The 21,562-nt window shown below is 41.8% G+C and overlaps 1 protein-coding gene across 3 annotated transcripts in view; it reads left to right on the top strand.

The window, feature by feature from the left end:
* LOC131125078 (sodium/calcium exchanger 1-like) overlaps window positions 1-21,562 on the top strand; it is a 72,522-nt gene that overhangs the window by 24,799 nt on the left and 26,161 nt on the right. For all 3 annotated transcript variants that reach the window (XM_058066229.1, XM_058066228.1, XM_058066230.1), the window contains 10 exons: window positions 14,102-14,334; window positions 14,664-14,803; window positions 14,962-15,114; window positions 15,179-15,406; window positions 15,490-15,882; window positions 16,072-16,182; window positions 17,153-17,305; window positions 18,678-18,774; window positions 18,848-19,039; window positions 19,886-20,078. In XM_058066229.1, coding sequence (XP_057922212.1) covers window positions 14,193-14,334; window positions 14,664-14,803; window positions 14,962-15,114; window positions 15,179-15,406; window positions 15,490-15,882; window positions 16,072-16,182; window positions 17,153-17,305; window positions 18,678-18,774; window positions 18,848-19,039; window positions 19,886-20,078 — 1,802 coding nt within the window. In that variant the 5' untranslated portion in view covers window positions 14,102-14,192. The remainder of the gene's footprint in view (window positions 1-14,101; window positions 14,335-14,663; window positions 14,804-14,961; window positions 15,115-15,178; window positions 15,407-15,489; window positions 15,883-16,071; window positions 16,183-17,152; window positions 17,306-18,677; window positions 18,775-18,847; window positions 19,040-19,885; window positions 20,079-21,562) is intronic.

Genomic DNA, 21,562 nt, shown 5'->3' with positions numbered 1-21,562 from the left:
GAATAAAATATAGAAGGGTTTAGATTCTGTTCCACAGATGGCGCTATTACACACCGAAAGCTGCTTGCCAACCGCCAATAAACAACAGAAGAAGAAAAACACCACAAAGAAGAACGCAGTCTGACAACTTTCCGTTTGAGCGGGTACAAGATACCTCAATCGGATTGGTTAAAGGAATATTCCATCCCTGTTCAATTCTTTCCGTTTGAGCAAATAAACCAAATGCAATTGGAATATTTGGGTCCATGTATACTATTGACATAATATTTGCAAATGATGATTAATAAATGTTAATTATAAAAAGTGATATTGGATAATTCCTCACGGCACACCTGATGGTTTCTCAAGGTACACTAGTGTGCCGCGGCACAGTGGTTGGAAATCACTGGTCTAAATGTCAGTTTGTTTTGTCTATAAATGTCCGATGACCAGTCCAGGGTGTACCCCGCCTCTCACCCTAAAAGTAAACCGGGATAGGCTCCAGCTCACTTGTGACCTTAATGACAACGTGTGCTATTGAAAATGCATGGATGGATAGTTTGAACTGCATCATGCGGATATACTGTACAGTTGTATACCCAATGAAGTGTCCAGTGAGTGTCTGTGATTGGCTGAGCAACCACAAGGATCTTTCTTTTCAATGCCCTGAAGATCATGCGTCTTGAAGACAGTGGAGTTATTAACCTTGCGCTCCGGGCCCGACTCCATCACCCTGTAACGCAGAGGCGTCATGTGGCACCGCATTGAAACGTACACACACACACACACACACACACACACATTGGACTGTCTTCTTATATCACAGCAGACTCGGCTCCCTCTCTCACCCTGAAGGGCCCTTGTGCACTTTTCCACATTTCCTGTGCCATTTGTCATTTCTCTTGTCTTCTTTAGCGTTTTGTCCATCGTGCTCATTTGTTTCTCTCGTTGCGCATCCTCAGGTCTCCTCGACCTCCTGTTGCTTGCTGGCATCCCCACTTTTATGTGGATCAAAGTGGATAAAAGCGCACACACGTGCGGCATGCGTCTGCCGCTAGTTTATGTCTTCAAAGGCTGCTTAAATGTGCTCTCATTGAATATTCATTCTCGATGCATGCTTGCAAACACACACACCGTTAGCATGCAGGTGCATTAAAAATGTATAGGAGTCGAAACGTTCTCAGCGAAAGGCGTGTGCAAGGGAATATGTGTGTGCTTTTGAGCGTGTGATCGGGGGCCGCAGTCGCTTCTGGTTCTGCTCAGATGTTCTTAAGAGGTCCACTTGAGATGTTTCTCTTTCAGGGACTGCGTCACTTTTGCAGATTGTACATTTTATTGTCATATAAAAACAGGAACACTATGGATTTTTAATGATGTACATTCAACGTTTCAATTATTGCGGGGGTGTTTATTTCCCTGAAGTGAAAAAAGAATATTAATTGAAAGCAAGCGAGAATTGGAAATAGGGTGTCATTTACTGAATTTTAAAACTTTAATAATGATTTATGTGAGAAAGTCGAAAGGAAAAATTAAACGCAACATAAAGTCTCTTTGACAACATGCTCATTCATTAAGAGGTAAATTGCAAAGCACAGCAGCATCAGAACCGGTTCTGCAATAGCAGTCAGGCGCAATCTTTTCAGCTAGCATTGATAGCACTGCAGGGTTCATTGTACAGTAAACCTCGGATATATCGGACTCGGATATATCGGAAATTCGCTCACAACGGACAGATAAAAAAGAACCAATTTTTCTGTAATGCATTTCCAATAAAAAATCATTGCATATATCGGATTTTTTATAACGGATTTCGCCTATTTCGGACAAAATCTCCAGTCCCGTTCCAATGCATTTCCATTAAATTTCCCTCGCATATATCGGATGGCCGCATCGTGGCGCTCCGATTCGCCGAATCGTGACAGGCCGCTATACAGGCCGCTTTGCAGCGTTGCCTGCACGTCCAGGTACATTGGAAACATAGTCAAGGAAGTGCCTTTTTATAACGGATAAAATCCCATTTACGCATATACCGCATATAAATCCGATATATGCGGAAAACGGACATTTTCCGGTATACGCATATAACGGATTTCGCTTATATCGGACAAAACCAGTGGGAACAATTGAATCCGATATATCCGAGGTTTACTGTAGTATGGTTGCTGTAGTACAGTAGTTGTAGTACGGTACAGTATGGCAACACATGCCTTTCACACCAACTGCTGTGTAGCAACATTGAGTCGAGGTATTAATTGGCGCATTTACCCTAATTTCCAACTATTAGCTGTAGCTATTTGCTGTCTTCTATCAAACCATTTGACTGATTCACTCCTGGGACTGAAACTGGCTACACCCCTTTTAAAAAAAAAAAAGAAAAAAAGAAAATCCAGAAGCCCAACCCCGCTTTGGCGCACATCAATCTACGAAATGAGCAATTGATCCAAAGATACATGACAAAGATTGACTCCTCTCATTCACGTAATGATGCTCCTAAAGGCCTTTGTATGTCATTAATTGCCATGGCAACAGTACCGGGGCTCCACACAGTGACAGATTAGGTTTCTGTTGCCATTGACTATTATTGGATGCGACAAAGTGCTGACACACAGTCATCATTGCTTTGGTTGTGTGTGTGTGTGTGTGTGTGTGTGTGTGTGTGTGTGTGTGTGTTGTGATGTGTAGCGTAGTAAAAGGAAGTCAAACAAACTTAAGAGAGTGAGTGCGAGAAGCCTTGGCAGGGGTGACCTCCCACCCCACACACCAAGTGGGCGGAGTTACGTTTAGTGTGCATGTGTGTGTGTGTGCGTGTGTGTGTGTGAGCTGTGAAGCAGGTGAGAAGACATCAAGATGCCTTTAAGAGAGAGCAGATGGGAATTCAAATGTTATTGGAGCGTATGCTTCATGACTCATTCATAGTGTGAGTGTGCGCGTGCGTATGTTTGTGTATGTTTGTGTGTGTGTGTGTGTGTGTGTGTGTGTCCTCTCCTCCTGCTAGCTGTGTAGGTACTTGTCACCCCGAGGGGCTTATATAAACACAATTACACACCAGCCAAAGAAAGACAAAGCCAAGAGATGTGCACATTCTAAATGTTCAGTTTCATTTCTTACAAGTGATTCCTTGGGTTCGCGTTTGAATTTTCATTAAGGAAAAGCCTCCATCGTCACGGACATGATACGTCTTTGAGAAATCAGTTTTGAGCGAGCATGATGTTGCTATTAAAATTTCGCTCTAATGTTTGCAATGCTTATGTCCTCTGAACAACACACTTCTAATACCCTATTATGAGACCTTTAAGGCAGTGATTTTCAACCACGGTGCCGCGGCACACTAGTGTACCTTGAGAGACCATCAGGTGTGCCGTGAGGAATTATCCAATATCATTCATTCATTCATTTTCTACCGCTTTTCCTCACAAGGGTCGCGGGGGGTGCTGGAGCCTATCCCAGCTGTCTTCGGGCGTAAGGCGGGGTACACCCTAGACTGGTCGCCAGCCAATCACAGGGCACATATAGACAAACAACCATTCACACTCACATTCATACCTATGGACAATTTGGAGTCGCCAATTAACCTAGCATGTTTTTGGAATGTGGGAGGAAACCGGAGTACCCGGAGAAAACCCACGCACGCACGGGGAGAACATGCAAACTCCACACACAGATGCCCGAGGGTGGTTATCCAATATCACTTTTTATAATTAACATTTATTAATCATCATTTGCAAATATTATGTCAATAGTATACATGGACCCAAATATTCCAATTGCATTTGGTTTATTTGCTCAAACGGAAAGAATTGAACAGGGATGGAATATTCCTTTAACCAATCCGATTGAGGTATCTTGTACCCGCTCAAACGGAAAGTTGTCAGGGTGCGTTTTTCTTTGTGGTGTTTTTCTTCTTCTGTTGTTTATTGGCGGTTGGCAAGCAGCTTTCGGTGTGTAATAGCGCCATCTGTGGAACAGAATATAAACCCTTCTATACTTTATTCACAAGTGCAGTTTTATTAAAAAAGAAAATAAATATATATATATATATAAAACATGTCCCGGGTTTAATTATAAAATAGATTGAATTCGATTTTTTCCTGTTTAAATTGATACCGGGTGCGTTCTTTCAGCGCATGCTCAGATATGACGTAACACGCAGATCCAGACGTTCTTCACTTTTAAAAATGGAGGCCAGCAAAGTTTGTTTTTGATTCAAACTAAATTTCAAGACTGGATAGACGAAAAACTGTCAATACGGAGTTATTCCAACAAGTGAAAGAAAAACTTGGGGAAGCCGGTATCACGTGATGTTGATGTTTACGTTTTACTGGGCATGCCCTATTGACTATTCTGGTTGATTTTTACGGCGCATGTAGACAAGAGATTGGAATATTCCTTTCCATGGATACCATTGTTTCCCGAAAGGTCATTCGGAAAGAGAAAAAGTGGTGATGTAAAAACATGGCTACTGTGGAGTGTCTGTGGTGTAAAGACTGGCATAGCAATGTAATATTGGTCCGTGTGGCAACACCTAGCTTGTTCCTCCGATAGACTTATTGATGCACGTCTGAGGTCGTGGTGACATTTTGTAACATTTTTGGTTAGTGGTGTGCCACAAGATTTTTCCAATGTAAAAAAGGTTGAAAAACACTCCTCTAAGAGACCTCTTATTTATAATTGCTAAAAAGTTTTCTAATATGGCACCTTTCGGAGAATTTTAGGAACAACCGTACTTCAAAAAAACAATTGAACTCATTCATGTTTTTTTAAAAGGGTACATTGTTGTTTGGAATTGTTTGTGTGCACATGATGTTTTGCAGAAAAGGTCATGCGATGCAAAGTCAAACCTCCAAATGTGCACAGCAGCGTGACTCACCTGCTCGGCTGACTCGCAGACAGCCAGGCACAGAGAGGCAGCCAGCCGCAACAGCGAGGTGCTCACAGTGTGCACTCCTTTTCAGCTGTGCTTTGCCGTTATTTATATAAAAAAACAATTCTCCCCCATGCATCCGATGGTTGGGTAAATTAATCGTGTGGGCAAACAAGATTGCCGCGTTTGTGTGATGTTAGGTGAGCTTAGTGTGCGTTGTTGTTTGCGACCTTTTGGATGCTCGGCTGCACCTCAGAGCTGCCATATGGATCCACACGGGCTGATGAGTGTGCGGAGAACTAGCAATGTCTCCTCGGCTGCAAAAGGTCAAAGGTTGTTGAAACACTCAGGCTTGTAATGAAATCTTCACCTAATTGTCTAATTGGCGAGTATGTGCTGCCTCACGGTGTGGGTCGAGATCAATAACCGTATCCCACTTGTGGATCAATTCCGATTACCCTGCTAGTTAATTGGATCACATTCCCCTCACGCATGTCACTAAGTGTTTCTTTTTTTTTTCCCTTCTTGGATGAATTAAAGCTGTTTGGCTGGAAGTCCATTGTCAGCATAATTAGTTCTACTGGTGTTCAATTGTATCAATGTTGCAAGGATGCACATGTGTCCAGATGCTGCTGCTTTATGAGTCAATTAGACCAGACCAGAACGTGTGAGAGCAAAAACATACAGAGGGAAAAAAAAAAGCTTGAAATGGATAGTGGCACAGAGTCAAACTGAATTTTATTATTATAATATCATATGGTATAATGACGGCGGTTTATTTGCTGTGGCGACCCCTGAAGGGAAAAAGATGTTGTTATAATTACATCAAAAAGTGATCAAAATCAGCTTTAAAAGCAGGAAACAAAAGAACTTAACACAGGAAGTAGTCGTTCCAAGGACGTATTCTGTTCTTTCAGTGGTGTAAGTCTAGTTTTAAGTGTAAGTCTGAACTTCTAGCTAAATCAGGGGTGGGCAAATATTTTGACTCGTGGGCCGCATTGAGTTAACAAAATTGTCCGGGGGGCCAGAACATATATTTAACACACACACACAATTTTATGCTTATTTATTAATTATTTGTCAAATTTTATCTGTAAAAGTTGTATCAGCTGTATGTTGTCATGTCCCTTTTCTCATCAGACCACATCAAACTATGTCATTTAATTTTACAGTTTTGTTGTTTTTTTTTTTGTTTTTTTTACTAAATAAGACATCCAACATGCAAGTCATGTTGCCAGTTTGTATGTTAAAAGTTGAAATACTTGAAAAGTTGAAAACCTGGGGGCCGGATTCAAGCCATTGGTGGGCCGCATGTGGCCCCCGGGCCGTAGTTTGTCCACCCCTGAGCTAAATTATCATAATATATCATAATTTCCGGTTGGGCAGCGGTGTTTAAGTTGCATCGATTAAATTTAGAGAAAAAAACGATTTGTACATATACTATAAGCACATGGCTAAGTCATAAAATGGCATACAGTGGCAGCCACTGGTCCACGAGGACTCTAAAATCATTACACAGCAACCTAACACTCAAAAGGTAGCTAAGAAATATACAATACAAATACCAAAAACATACATGCTATTCTAATTGTAAAGTGCGTGAATGTGAATGGTCAGCTGGGATAGGCTCCAGCTCAATCATGACCTAAATAATAAAGATAATAATAAATAATATAACAAGCGCTATAGAAAATGACTGAATAATATAAGACTGAGCTTCTCATACAGTTCCTTACCAAATTACCATGAGACGTGGTAATTACATGGTAATTTCACATGATGAAAATGATGGATGCAGTAAAGTTGGATCGGACAAATGGGTGCAAATTATCCAGACCCCCCTTCCAGTGGAGGCCACGGTGATTCTGTTCTGTATGACCGCTAGCCAAATTGTACACTAGCTCACATTCTTGCTCACTTTTTCTATCTATTGTTTTATTTTGGACAATTGAACCTTGTCATTTCCTTCCTGCGCGAGCAACCGTTCTCCGCTCAAATCTCCCGTCCATTTCTTGTCTTGAATTCTTATTTGCTCGCCAGGCTCCCCTCATTTGTGTTGAAACCACCGTGAGCGTGCACCCGTCACTCGCTAATTGCACCGGTTAAAATTGCGGCCAGGCACGTCGCCGAAGCTGTCAAGAGTCATTTGTTGTTCACATTGTGTTGCATTTGTCTCGCGTTGTTTATATTTGTGCACACATATGCCACACTTTGGCTTCTGTCTACGGTGCCAAAACCAAAATCATATGCATTAGATTTATTTTTGCAGCCATATGCAAGATACATAATAATAATAATGATAATAATATTGTAATCATGATTACATTTGCGTAAGATAACTCTTCTACTCCTGAACTGCTGCACACAAAAAAAAATAGAAATGAAATTAAAACATGCACCCCTGTAATCCAGGGGTGGGCAAACTTTTTGACTCGCGGGCCGCATTGATTTAACAAAATTGCCGGGAGGGGGGTGGTATATAGTATTTTACACGTAACAGTCAATTTTTACACCTATATTTTTACACATATTTTACATGTAAAAGTGTCATGCAATCTGCTATATGTGAACTTTGAAATCATTTATTTGATGTGAAGTGTATTAGAAATTAAATGTATTATTATTATTGTTATTATTATTATGTTTATTAGAATTACTATTGTTATTATTATTAGTTATAGTAATGTTATTATCATTATATTATATAATATAATATATTATAATTATTATTTATATTATTATATCATATATTATTATTATATATTAATAATAATAATAACAATAATATTGTTTATTATTATTTTCAATAATAATAATATTATTACTATTATTATATTAATATTAACAACAATATTAATATAATAATAGTAATATTAATATTAACAACAACATTATTATTGTTATTATTATTATTATTATTTTTACTATTGTGCTTGTGTTCCTTTTTCCAGGAGCATTTTGTAAACAACAGACCACATCAAATAACGAAATTGATAAAGCAGCTACCTCAACCATCAAAAAGTTGGCCCAAGCCACAATGCCAGGTTGTATGTTGAGTTTAAATAAAATACTTTGGAAAGAACAGGCGGGCCATATTGAAACACTTGGCGGGCCGGAAGTGGCCCCCGGGCCGTAGTTTGCCCACCCCTGCCTGTAATCTATAATTTTTCTAACAAATACACCACATGGTGGCGCTGTTACTAAATTCCATAAGTGGAACTGACTTTAAATTTCTCATACATTTCATAAAACACAGACTGGTACACAAACACATTTTTGTACATTTTTAGTAGCCTGACAAGCGTATATGTGTGTAAATTGTGAGCATGATTGGTTGAAAAACATGGCAGCTATCAAGCAAAACGTACAGGTAGGACTTTAACTGTCAATCAGTCATTGACTGCTTGTCTAATGGTTATAAAACTATGATTTACAAACCATATTCACCACACCTATTGGGGGCACCACAAATGTATATTCATGTCTTGAGGCTCCATTGTACACTAATGTAACCTGTACCCTTAGTTATATTTGTTTTTTTTTATTTATTTGTTTTTGTTGTCAAAAAGTGTACTTCAGATGTTCCACTACAGGAGTGAGTGATAGGAAGAGATGAATGCATCTTCCACTTATCTTCACTTGTCCCCCCCCCCCCCCCCCCCCCCCCTCATCCTTTTCCTCCTGCCGACAGCCACACAAACAAAATAAATGTCTCCTGGGTGACAAGGCGACGTTGTGGAACCGTCTTATCCAGCTGTACAGGTGACAGAGGGAGGTCCAACAAAAGAGGTTGCAGGGCTTTTGAAAAGGGTGGAAGACAAGTAGAGGCTAAATCGGGCTAATTTATGCCACCACTGTTTGGGACGCCAACGTAAAGACTCACACTTAGTTAGCAAAGGTTGCGCACAAACCACTTTACTGTTTTGCACAAAAAGCTGGTTAATAGTGATGTATTGAAATATCGGCTTTTTTGCTTTAAAATCGATTTTCATATTCAAATATTGATACTCATCACCAGTTGAATATTGAAAGTTGAATATTGGGCTCCCTAGTTACAGCGGTAGTTTCCCCTCACTGTGTCATTGTGCCAGGAGCTCACATGGGAAGTGCTGCTGTAACCGCAGGTTGTTTATACTAGGGACCGTCAATAAATTACTATTGCGTCGAAGAGAGTTTGTTACAAAAAAAACGTTCTTATATTCTAAATTACACCACAAATTTAACCATGTCAAATGATCCGGATCTGATCGGCAAAACTATTAAAAATCAGATCGGAAGCCAAAAACTGAATCCATTGCACACCACTACTGGTTAAATAAAGCAGGATTTTCATTAAAAGAGGGCCCCATCCTGCTCATTTCAGGGGCCGTTTAAATGATGTACTTCTCATATGAAACACACACATAAGTCTGAAAAGTTGGAAATGTAGGATAGGCCCCTTTAATGTCCCTGGGAATAATACATGAAATACCAATAATACCAAAATTCATGCACAAAAAGGCTTTGTGTATCTATGATCCAAACAGGGGAATCTTCCAGCTTTCTCTTCTGCTTACGTGTTGAAAGCTTTACACAGAAGCTGAAGAAAAGTCCAAAAAGAGCGTGTCATTCCACGCTGACACTTTTGAGGGAAAGTGAAAACATCCAGACTGTTTCTTCTCCACATGAACTGTCGTTCACCTCCTCATCTGCCTTGCATCATGTTGGAAAAGCAGCCCAATATGGAGCTTCTTTTTTTTCCGGGGTAAAAACAGGAGGAGAAGCGATGGAATGAGGGCAAAGCGATGTGATCCACTGGATTACGCTGTTTGTCGCTCTCCGTCTTAACCTCTGTGACCTTGGGATACAGGCTTGATCCAACTTTCTGCACATAATATGACACAGGCTGACATCAACACTTAACACGGAATGCTGTGTGTGTGTGCGTTGTGTGTGTGTGTGTGTGTGTGTACACCCAGGGCGTTTGGGTCACAAGTGTTTGTGCTGTAAAAGTGTGATGCATGCGACCTGTGACTGTGTGTACATCAGAATATTTTTGTCTTCAAGTGGATAACTGAGTCCAGTGACAGACTGACGGCTGGTATCCTCGGCCTTGAACTGCGTGCCATTGGAATGCATTATTCCCCGAGATATTATATAGACAAATATAGTTATAAATGTGGAACAAAAATCTGCACCGAAATAAGATAAACAAATAAAATGATAAACATCAGGAGGTGGAGACCAATGCAATCATATGCAGCTAATTTAATATTATTTTCATTTATTTTACCTTATATCAGGGGTCTCAAACACGCGGCCCGCGGGCCAAATGTGGCCCGCAGGACACTAGTTTGAGGCCTCCGCCTTGATATGAAAGTTTAATGTTAGTGCGGCCCGCGCAAGTTTGATATGGATGCTGTATGGTATCATGTACCCAGAAAAAATTATTACGTTTGATTAATGTTCATGTTAAAGGTTAAATAACTGTTAATAGTTATCCTCCCTATCCGTGTGGAAGTGGTAAGTTTTTGGCTATTTAAGTTTAAAGGAAATAACTTGGAGGCTACCGTTTAGGTCGCTAGCTCTCTAGTTTGCGAGTTAGCATGTGTCTCAAGACCCTGCAGTTGCGCAATATGTTGTAAATAAAAAGAGTATAAATGTGACTATAGTCGTGTTTTGTCATGTCTACAGGGCTCTAATAATGCTTTGTTCATTTTAATCTGAAAAATAATTTGTCTACCCACCAACTATATGTGGTTTCTTAAGTTTTTATTATTTGCCGTTTTATTATTATTATATTTATTTATTACTGATTGATTGATTTTCTTTATTATTGATCTTATTTTGTGTAGAAAAATAAAAAGTAAGATATTTGAGAACAGTGGAATGTTTTATCTGAGATTTTCTGGTAGAAAATCGGAACCAAAGCAAAGTTTATTCATTTTTCTTTTTTTAATAAATGCGTTTTTTTGGGGGGGTTTGAAAACCTGATGTGGCCCAGTCTCACCCAGACCCTAGCTCCAGTGGCCCCCAAGTAAATTGAGTTTGAGACCCCTGCCTTTATATTGTTGTATTATGTGTATTTTTTCCCCAATTTATAGATTCAAATTGATTTCAAATTGGGAAAGGGGGGGCGCAAAAACATTTCTGTATCCCGGTTGGGGTATGGCAGAGAATAATTGAGAACCACTGGCTTAATGTAAGAAAATATCTGAAAAACTCATATATCCGAAGTCTAGAGATTTATGCGCGGAAACCAACAGGTGCCGCTTTTCTTCCTGGGACTCCCCCCCCCCAAAAAAACAGCTCTTGAATATGGTATTATTTATGTTTTTACATTTATTACACAGAAATTTATTTGCCTTATCTGAAAAAAATTGTCACTCGATGCTAGATTGCTAGATTGGGATGCATTGTGGTCGTCTACCGTGCATTCGTAGTTATAGTATGTATACAGTATATGTCATATTCTAAGTAACAAAAAAAAATTCCGACCTCAATCTTCTGTAGGATTTCATTCTATGTGAGCTTGTGTGTGTCTGTGTGTGTGTGTGTGTGTGTGTGTGTACTTCATGTGTTCTGGCTTAGTGACGCATGTGTACTTCAGAGTGCCGTTCGGCCCGACTGCTTTTCCTTCCACTGGGCTGGCTTTTAATCTGGCTCCCGAGCGCCGGACCGAACTTCATAGCATTCCCTAACAGGCTTGGACAGCTGCATCCGTGGCCCCGGTAGGGAACAATCACAATCGCCCTCAAATCTGACTAATTACGCGTCACATCGGCTCGATGGCTGTATAATCCCTGAGCCGCTGATTCCACACTTTGCTGTTTTATCATCGCCTGCTTCCCTTCTGGGCTTTTATCAACATTCCGTTTTTTTTTCCTTATTGGATGAAGCAAGTGGAGAGTAGATAAGGGAAGGAGTTGGATGGTTAAAGACATCACTCTGAGAAAAAGCAGCATCTATGTTTTACCGCAATAAAACAGAGTTTGTTAGCAGACAAAAACAACACAAACGCTGAGCCAGCAGCCTTTTGGTCGGTGCTGATACAAAGATTTATGCTCTTTTTTTACTTCTTACAATCCACTCACATGAGAGCCAAGTGGTGCAAACTGAACCCCCTGTTTTTAGCACTGACCATGGCGGTGGTCCAATGTCTTTAAAATGTAGCGCTGCAGTCTGCAAGGAGCTAACAAGGACAGGTTCCAGCTTAAAACGTGATCTTTAAGGTTGATAATGAAGTTCAAGTACAGTCTTTGTGATGGAGATCATTTGGGCTCGTTTCATCTCTCTCTCTCTCTCTCTCTCTCTCGAGCAAATCCTGCAGCGTCTCCACCATCCCATGACACCAACATGGTTTTATGTGAAAGCCAGGGCAAGGAAAGTGTAAATTAAAAATACTTCACAGGCAAATTTAGGCCTGAGATTGCACTCGTATGTCTTTTGAAGAGGAAACAAGCTAAGGAGTTGGAGCAGAGCCTGCGAAGATGCAGCGAATCAAAAGTCATTTAACCCTCAGACATTAGCCCTTTGCAGTGTGTGTTTATATGTGTGTGTGTGTGTGTGTGTGTGTGTGTGTGTGTGTTGACTCATGGCGCCAAACGAGGCAGAACAGCAAAGCGCAGCTGATGTGATATGAATCAACAAGCATGGTCAATGAAGGGGTCAACACTTGTGTGCATCTCCACGTGCACGTGTGTTATCCTTCATTGCCTCGCAGGCAAACTCTATTCTTAACACACTCAATTTATTTACAAGGACTAATATAAATATGGCGGCACGGCGGACGAGTGGTTAGCGCGCAGACCTCACAGCTAGGAGACCAGGGTTCAATTCCACCCTCGGCCATCTCTGTGTGGAGTTTGCATGTTCTCCCTGTGCATGCGTGGGTTTTCTCCGGGTACTCCGGTTTCCTCCCACATTCCAAAAACATGCTAGGTTAATTAGCAACTCCAAATTGTCCATAGGTATGAATGTGAGTGTGAATGGTTGTTTGTCTATATGTGCCCTGTGATTGGCTGGCGACCAGTCAGTCCAGGGTGTACCCCGCCTCTCGCCCAAAGACAGCTAGGATAGGCTCCAGCACCCCCACAACAGTATCACTCAGATACTGTGAACATCCAGCAGCAACACAACATTTTGGCATGACCCCTGAATGAAATATAAATATGTTGTTTTTTTTTTCCATCCACCTCCTCTTGACCACTCGCAGCCACTGGCCACTTCATTAGGTACACCCGATTGCTTGAAGTAATCATCATTAATATTGCCTATTCTTTTACTCTGCCCTCTTTCAGGTGCAATATCAGTCACCTCTGATCTCACCAATGCTCAAAAAAAAAAAAAATGTGTGCACAGAAATGCATGTTTTGTGCACGTGTTGTCCAGTGAAGACGTGACAGATTGTTGACCTTACAAGATAGATGAAGACAAGGTCAACTACTCCCTGCTACCGTCACCACCCATGACTGTGTTTGTGTATACGTGTGTGCATATGCGAGGTTTGCACGCTCACGACCTGCCGTGTGACCCTTTTCTTGCACGCACAAATGTCGTCGCCATTGTTGTTGTTGTTGTTGTTGCGGGAAGTTCTGCATGCAAAGCGATGACTTTTGGCCACTTTGACACTGCTTTGTTCACCTGTCATCACCGGTGTGCATCGCAAACAAACACTCCACGGCCAGTCCTACAAACGCATATAACCGCCGCGTACTGTAATTAGTGCCAGGTCACAAAGTATTGGCACTAAAATTAACTCCACAGGATGGCGGTAGCTGTCAGCATCCGGCGGCTTTATCTACGTCTCTCTGCATGCACTTTAAAACACCTTTGTCCTCAATGAAGTCATCAGCGCTATTAATGAATAATAATAATAATAATATTACAATGATAATAATAACAGGGGAAACAAGACAGCGGCATGAACATGATTATATCTTGCAAAAAGGGGTAGGCATTTATAAGCTTTTGCTTCAGCCTACTCCTTTTGGGCTTGGGATCAGATAGTTGAATACAAATGTAAATAATGGAAAGTTATATTTTGATTGATGTAAGAAATGCACTGTAATGATTCACATATTTGCCCAAATAAAGGAAAAAAAATGCTGGCTGAGCAGTTAGCTCCTACTACAACATTGGTTCTATTGCTGCTGTGTTGAGCAATTAAAAAAATGAACTTGTTATACTAGTATAGTACGGCTTTTTACATTTAGGAAATAACACTTTTGTGCTTTAAATAAAGTTTTTATATTTTCTCTAATTTCTGCTTTTTACTTGCAGGGTTTGACTTGGCCCTGAGTGGACCTGAGGCATCTTCCTTTCGAGTTCAGTCGGCAGGCGGGCTGCACCAACGGAACTGGCTCCTGCAGCCATGTCCAAGCCTCCTTCCTATCCAATCCCCTTCTGCCCCTTCCTCTTCTTTGCCACTCTAGTTTTTCTCCTATCCTGCTCCGGATCCGTCCATGCACACTCGGCTCACAACTGCTCGGCTGGGGGGGACCCGTGCCAGGATGGTGGGTCAAAATCAGTGGGGGGGTCATTAGAATTGTTGCAAAAAAAAATGAAGGATGACTTCAACCTGTTGTTATTTATGTCATTATTATTATTATTTATTATAACTTTTTTTCATCTAGTCCATTATAGATGATAAATGCTGCATGTGTTATGTCAGTGTTATGATCCCATAATAATGTCCACTTGTGGAAAATTCCACTTATGGCAATTAAGCCATGGCAAAAATGGTGCACTCGATTATTTCTCGATTATTTACACAATTACAGCAGTAAAGATTAATGAGCTCATTGCATTTTCCTCGATCTTATTTTTTTTCCTTTCATTCCAGGCGTGCTGCTACCTGTGTGGAATCCCCAGAACCCCTCGGTGGGTGACAAAGTGGCACGGGCCATTGTTTACTTTGTCGCACTCGTCTATATGTTCCTGGGCATGAGCATCATAGCGGACAGATTTATGTCCTCCATAGAGGTAGGTGTGCAAAATTAATGCTAGTGTGTTTTTGCTTTGAAGGCTGAATCTATGTACTATGTTTATGACACGGCACCAGTTAAAGACCACTACGTGCAATTTCTAGTTTCTGGTTTGTTCGGGCGTCTTTAAAAAGTGTCCCCACCCTCTCGGTCTAGGTTATAACATCCCAGGAGAAAGAGATAACCATTAAGAGGCTCAACGGCGAGACAACCACAGCCACGGTCAGGATCTGGAACGAGACGGTTTCCAATCTGACCCTAATGGCCCTGGGCTCGAGTGCCCCTGAGATTCTACTGTCCGTCATTGAAGTGGGTCCTTAATGACACAATCGGCATACAAGAGGTACTTATTTGGACTCCTCACTCTCCACAGGTGTGTGGTCACGGCTTCACGGCAGGCGCCCTGGGCCCGAGCACCATTGTGGGCAGCGCCGCCTTCAACATGTTTGTCATCATCGCGCTGTGCGTCTACGTGGTGCCCGACGGCGAGACGCGCAAGATTAAACACCTGCGGGTGTTTTTTGTCACGGCAGCTTGGAGCGTCTTTGCCTACATTTGGCTGTACCTCATTCTCAGCGTCTTCTCCCCCGGCGAAGTCGATGTGGGTGACGAGGACCATGACAACAGAAATAGCCCGGCCACAAGAGGGCAAAAGTTAGATTGTGTCTTTTTTTCTGTTTTTAGATATGGGAAGCGGTGCTGACCTTCCTCTTCTTCCCACTGTGCGTGGTCCAAGCCTGGGTGGCTGACCGTCGCCTCCTCTTCTACAAGTACGCCCGCAAGCGTTACCGTGCCGACAAGCACCGCGGTGTCATCATTGAGACGGAAGCGGGGCCTGACGGAGGCGGGAGCGGCGCGCTGGGCCCAGGCGGTTTCACCAAGATGGACATGCTTGAGCTGGATGGCCAAATGGCCCTCAACTGCCACGGCGGTATGGATGGCAGCGTGATGGAAGATGGGGGGGGTAAGGACGAGGAGGACGAGGCCCGTCGGGATATGGCAAGGACGCTGAAGGACCTCAAGCAGCGGCACCCAGATAAAGACATGGAGCAGCTCATCGAGATGGCCAATTATCAGGTGAAGACACATGCGGCCATCTTTAAGACGTACTGCATCCCAAAAAGCATATTCATCTCATTATCCTGTTAACCCCCCCGAACAGATATGAAGCTCTCAGGATACTCACACTAGCAAGATTTACTCCTTAATTTTGACATTTGTACAAGATTTGTAATGTTTTTTTAAATAGTCCTTTTTGCCAATCAGGTTCTGATGCAGCAGCAGAAGAGCCGTGCATTCTACCGTATCCAAGCAACCAGGATGATGATCGGCGCCGGCAACATCCTCAAGAAACATGCCGCTGACCAGGCTCGCAAGGTGACACAAGCGCACTTAAATCAAGTTTTATTATATTTGTATTTATATTGGCAGACATTGGAGCAGATAGTATTGTTGATCTAAATGTCCTTACATGCTAAACCAGGGGTGGGCAAACTATGGCCCGGGGGCCACATCCGGCCCGCCAAGTGTTTGAATATGGCCCACCTGTTCTTTCCAAAATATTTCATTTAAACTCAACGTACAACCTGGCGTCATGGCTTGAGACAACCTATAGATGGTCGAAGTAGCTGTTTTATCAATTTTGTTATTTGATGTGGTCTGATGTTTACAAAATGCTCCTGAAAAAAGGGACACAAGCACATAATAATAATAATAATTAAAATAATAATAATAATATTAATACATTCATTTTCTACCGCTTATCTACCCTGGACTGGTCGTAATAATAATAACAATAATAATAATAATGATAAATTTATAACGCACTTTACATCAAATAAATCATCTCAGAGTGCACATATAGCAGACTACATGACACTTTTACGTGTAAAATATGTGTAAAAATATACGTGAACAAATGGACTGTCACGTGTAAAATACTATACAGTCTGCCCCCCCCCCCCGTCAATTTTATTAAATCAATGCGGCCCGCGAGTCAAAAAGTTTGCCCACCCCTGTGCTAAACAGATTTGCTCTGTGTCAGGAAAGGTGTAAGCTACAACTTCCCTGTACCATGACATTTTATTTGCCGTTATTTGATGTTTTTTTTATGTGCATTTGGAACGACCGGGCCGGAGCAAGAAGAAACACAGAACAGAAGAAGAGAAACTGGGATGGGATGGGGGGGGGGGACAGTAGAGAGAGAGACAAAAACAGCATCAACAACAATTCCCATAACAACAACAGTGACAAACATCAGTTAAATGTCAATGATGGCTGAGGGTCACAATGGAGATGTTATGACTGAAATGGAAACAGTCAAACTTTGCGTATTTTTGACCTACAGGTGGTGAGCAGCCATGAGACTCAAGCCCAAGAGGATGACCCACACACGGTCAGGCTGGAGTTCGAGCCCGCCTTGTACCAGTGCTTTGAGAACTGCGGCTCCCTCAAGCTGACCGTCTCCAGACATGGAGGAGACGCTGGAGTTACCGTTAAGGTGAGTGCAAAACGTAAGACGATGAATAAGTGTGTGTGTGTGTGTGTGTGTGTGTGTGTGTGTGTGTGTGTGTGTGTGTGTGTGTGTGTGTGAATTTAATGGCAGACAAAACAAACGAAAATTGACTAAAAACTGACTCACATCTTTGGCTCTTTGCCCGGCCTCCATCTGATGTTGGACCATTAGATGTTCTCACCTCTAAAGATCTCTGGGAGGAGGATGGAGAGAGCGTGGGAGAGATGAAGAGGGCTTTTGTTGAATCAGCTGCAGTTCTTAATCTCCACCAGTAGGAGAACAAACAAACAACAATAGCCGTGGACTAAATGTATTGCAGTTGAAATGAAAATAATGTATGCAAAACTGCAACATCTCTTGCAAGGATGTTCTATTTTTTATGGCATGGTTATGCAAGAAGGACATGAAAAACTGCATTTGGGTTCTTTTTTTTTCTTTCTTGCACCCCCCCCCATAACCCACTCCCGGAGGGATTATGCAAAAGCTACCAAGCTGCCTTTAACTGATGTAGTGAAGCATGAGGCCATGAAGGAAGCATCGCATTTAGAGGAATGATGAGGGGTTCATCTTCACAAAACTCTGCAATAAATGTTTAAATCCGTGTCAAAAATTTAACATTTTTCATACAGATTTCCCACACGGGACACGTTAAAAGTGACGGACAGAAAGCGTACATTCTGCAACGAGATGTCGCACCTCCAACATGGCTAGTGATAGCGTCAAGAAGAAGCCAGAGCTTGAAAACCCTTTATTGTCGTTGAAGTCTCCTGTTTGGAACGCTTGGCCTTCCCAGTGAAATACCTGAACAGGCAAAGAAAAGCGGATTTTTTTTAGCGAAAGCAGTGTGCCGCCATTGTTCAGAAGAAATGGAGAACGAGCTTCCAGCTTGAATTATTAATGCTGCTTTTCAGATAATAAGGATATTTCATTTACTAAAAATATCATTCAGGCTATTGGAGATACATACCACGCTGTTCTGCCATAATATTACATCCCAAATAATAATTCTTAAAATAAATCTTAATTAATTTGAATGTTATTGTACTGAAATCAGATGATTGAATTAAAACTCTGTGTAGTCACATAGTTTGCCAGGATTCTTAATATAATTTTTTTTACTTTCAAGCAGCTAATTTGCATATTCCAGTGCGCGGGTGCCATTGCCGCTGAATGGGGAGGTTAATTAAAAGGCTGCATGAAAGAACGGAGGGAAGGTTTGCTTTTCAAAGTCGTCACTGTGTGACCAGAGGGCTCACTTTAATGAAGCTCTGTTTTGTTCTCCTCGCAAATGTCTCATTTGTCGTCACCTCTCGCCATCTCTGCCTTTTGTGTCGCTGTTCCGTTTCCCTCCCGTCAGGTGGATTATCGCACCGAGGACGGCACCGCCAACGCTGGCTCGGATTACGAGTTTGCAGAGGGAACGCTTTTGTTTAAGCCGGGCGAGACTCTTAAAGGTAAACTTTTTCAACAAACTATCCGAATGAACACGGTACAAAATATTCATATGGAATCGTTCCGTAATCACAGAGATCACAGTGGGGGTGATTGATGATGACATCTTTGAGGAGGACGAGTACTTCTACGTGCACCTTAGCAACCCCCGAGTGGTGGGCTACCCCGAGATCAACACCTCCCCTCTGGATGCGAGCTCCACCCCCAAAGCTGTGCTGGGTGACAACCACACAGCCACCGTGACCATTTACGATGACGACCATGCTGGTAATTTGCCTTTATGTACTCTTTGATAGCAGTTTTTTTCACATTGTTGGCAAAAAAGATTCTATTTTGTGAAAGAAAATGGAAAAAAAAATAATGGCATGCTTTACAAATAAATAAATTGTCCAATCCCAGCACTATTGCTATACAGTATAAATAGTGTAATTGTTAAAAAAAAAAGAAATATTCCTTGCTTCATCCTGGTGGTTTTCCTACTTTTTACTTGGTAAAATATTGTACCAAGCTAGTCTGGAAGTATAACTTCCCATCCCGTATATCTTTGTAACAGCGCACAGAATCCATGACCCTGTCGCATTCACGAGCATTCAGTCATCTTTATCCTTAATGAGATTGACGGGTGTTTCTGCTCTTTCTGAGCTTTTGTGATTGGGATGGCTTTCCTTTTCTTTGGCACACTCCTGCTCGGGAGGCATAATGAAGCGTAAAACTAATAAACGATAATAATATCCTCAATGCACAGGCGCACACTGTATTCTTCCGCTGTTCGCTGTAAGGAGGGCTTAAAAGTAATTTTTTAATTAATTTAAGGAAGCGTAACCATGAATGTTGCGAAGCGAGGACCACCTGCGTGAAGAAAATTTTTTGAAATATATTTAATGAATTCAAAATTTCATAAAACGGAAACTCTGAGGCCATTTTTTAACATAATGTATATTAATGTAGTTTTTAGTGATGTGATGTAAAGTTACAGTGTTACATTCTCATTTACTTGAAGTACTTGACTAACACCGGGGAGCGTACCACTGTAATGTGGGGGTGTTTTATGACCTCTTTTATTATGTCCGGTTGGTTGCATATATTTGTTCATCTCCCCCTCTTCATCATCAGGTATCTTCACCTTCGAGACGGCCAGTCAGCGAGTGAGTGAGAGCGTGGGTGTGATGGAGGTGAAGGTGCTGCGGACATCTGGGGCTCGGGGCCTGGTGGCCGTCCCTTACCGGACGCTGGACGGCACCGCTAGAGGGGGCGAGGACTATGAGCTGGCAGCCGGGAAACTGGAGTTCCAAAACGATGAGACCATGTGAGTACGAATATCATCAGTGAGGGGTCTTTGATGTCGTTAGTATGGCCGCCCACCCTGGTGGGCCCCACAGAAGGACCCATAAACTTGAGCAAGTTATATATCTTAAGAAGTAATTTGACTTTTTCATTCATTTCTTCAATAATACATAAAAGTAGCTTCACCTGCCTTTTTCCAAAAGCGACTTTATTCCGGCTTACTTGTTGCCTTGGTTTTCGCTTGACAGCTTAAGGAGTCATAGTCCATGTTTGCCCAGTCATTTTGTTGCTGTGCTGCCGTTTCATCCACGCCATCGAGTGCGGGTTTTGGGGGGGGTTTAAGAGAGCTTAAAAACTTGCCTCATTATAAATATCCCATGAGGTCTTCCTCGTTCTTCCCTCATCCCGGGTGTTCGCTTGTCATCATCTCAGAAGTGCACTCTTCCGTAATGTGCATTCCCTCTCCTTCGGGAAGATGAGCAAGCTGCAGGAGTCGTCGACTTTTGCAAAAAAAAAAACTGCACAAGATTGTTTGTCATAAACCGATGCGATATTTTGAATGTAAATTGTCAGGAGTGATTTTGAGCACCTTTTTAGGAGAACAATTATTAATAACGTATTTTAAGTCAACTCTGCTTTTGTTCCACTTAACATCCTTGGCGTCATTTTTGAATCTCTCTATCCATCCTTCCATCCTTCTTAGTGTGGATGAACTTACTGGTGAGGCAATTTCGCTGCTGGATCGCAACCTCCCTATCATAAGTCACCGTCCAGACTCTTCCCCCCCCTCCTTGTCTCCGTCACTGGTGCAGAATGCTTGTGTTTACTTGTCACGTCTCTGTGTTTGCTCTGCCTGTTTCAATGAGTTCCCTTTCCAAGTCTGTTGGAAGATTGGCACGATAAAAGTCCGAGGATAGACTTTTTTTTTCTTCTTGTTGTTGTTATTGCTGCAAGTGGAGCATGAGAAAGAAAAATGAAGTTAGGAGTTATAGATTTTTACTTTACAAGCCTCCAAAGTACGGATAAAGGTCATTTTCCACATCAGCATTTGACTCTTTTCTGCAGAGGATCTTGTTTTGTGGCCCACTGAAGCCCTTAGTGCAGGGGTGGCGAAACTTTTTCCACCGAATGCTACACTGAAAAGTCAAATGATGCGGGAGCTACTTTGGTATCTGTTTTATATATTTTCATGTTTTGTAAAAAGGTTTAAAAAATGCACGGTATTACAGACTGCAACTGCTTATTAATGTCAGCGTTATTGAATGATTTGCATTTTACATAAAGTGAACGCATGTTGCTTTTGTTCCTCAAACCATGCAACTTGTATGTGTTACTGCTACTACTACTCCATTACTACAAATACAACTACTGCAGAGAAGTGACACACATGTGCATATATAACACAATGTCACACACGTTGGTGTATTTTTACGGAAGTCTACATGCCTTGATTTGTGCATTTGTGGAAATTTCAAGGATTTTGTGCAACCGGAGTCAACATTTACT

The sequence above is a fragment of the Doryrhamphus excisus genome, chromosome 3 (genome assembly GCF_030265055.1).
Source record: "Doryrhamphus excisus isolate RoL2022-K1 chromosome 3, RoL_Dexc_1.0, whole genome shotgun sequence".
NCBI lineage: Eukaryota > Metazoa > Chordata > Actinopteri > Syngnathiformes > Syngnathidae > Doryrhamphus > Doryrhamphus excisus.
This window is presented reverse-complemented; position numbering and strand designations above follow the sequence as displayed.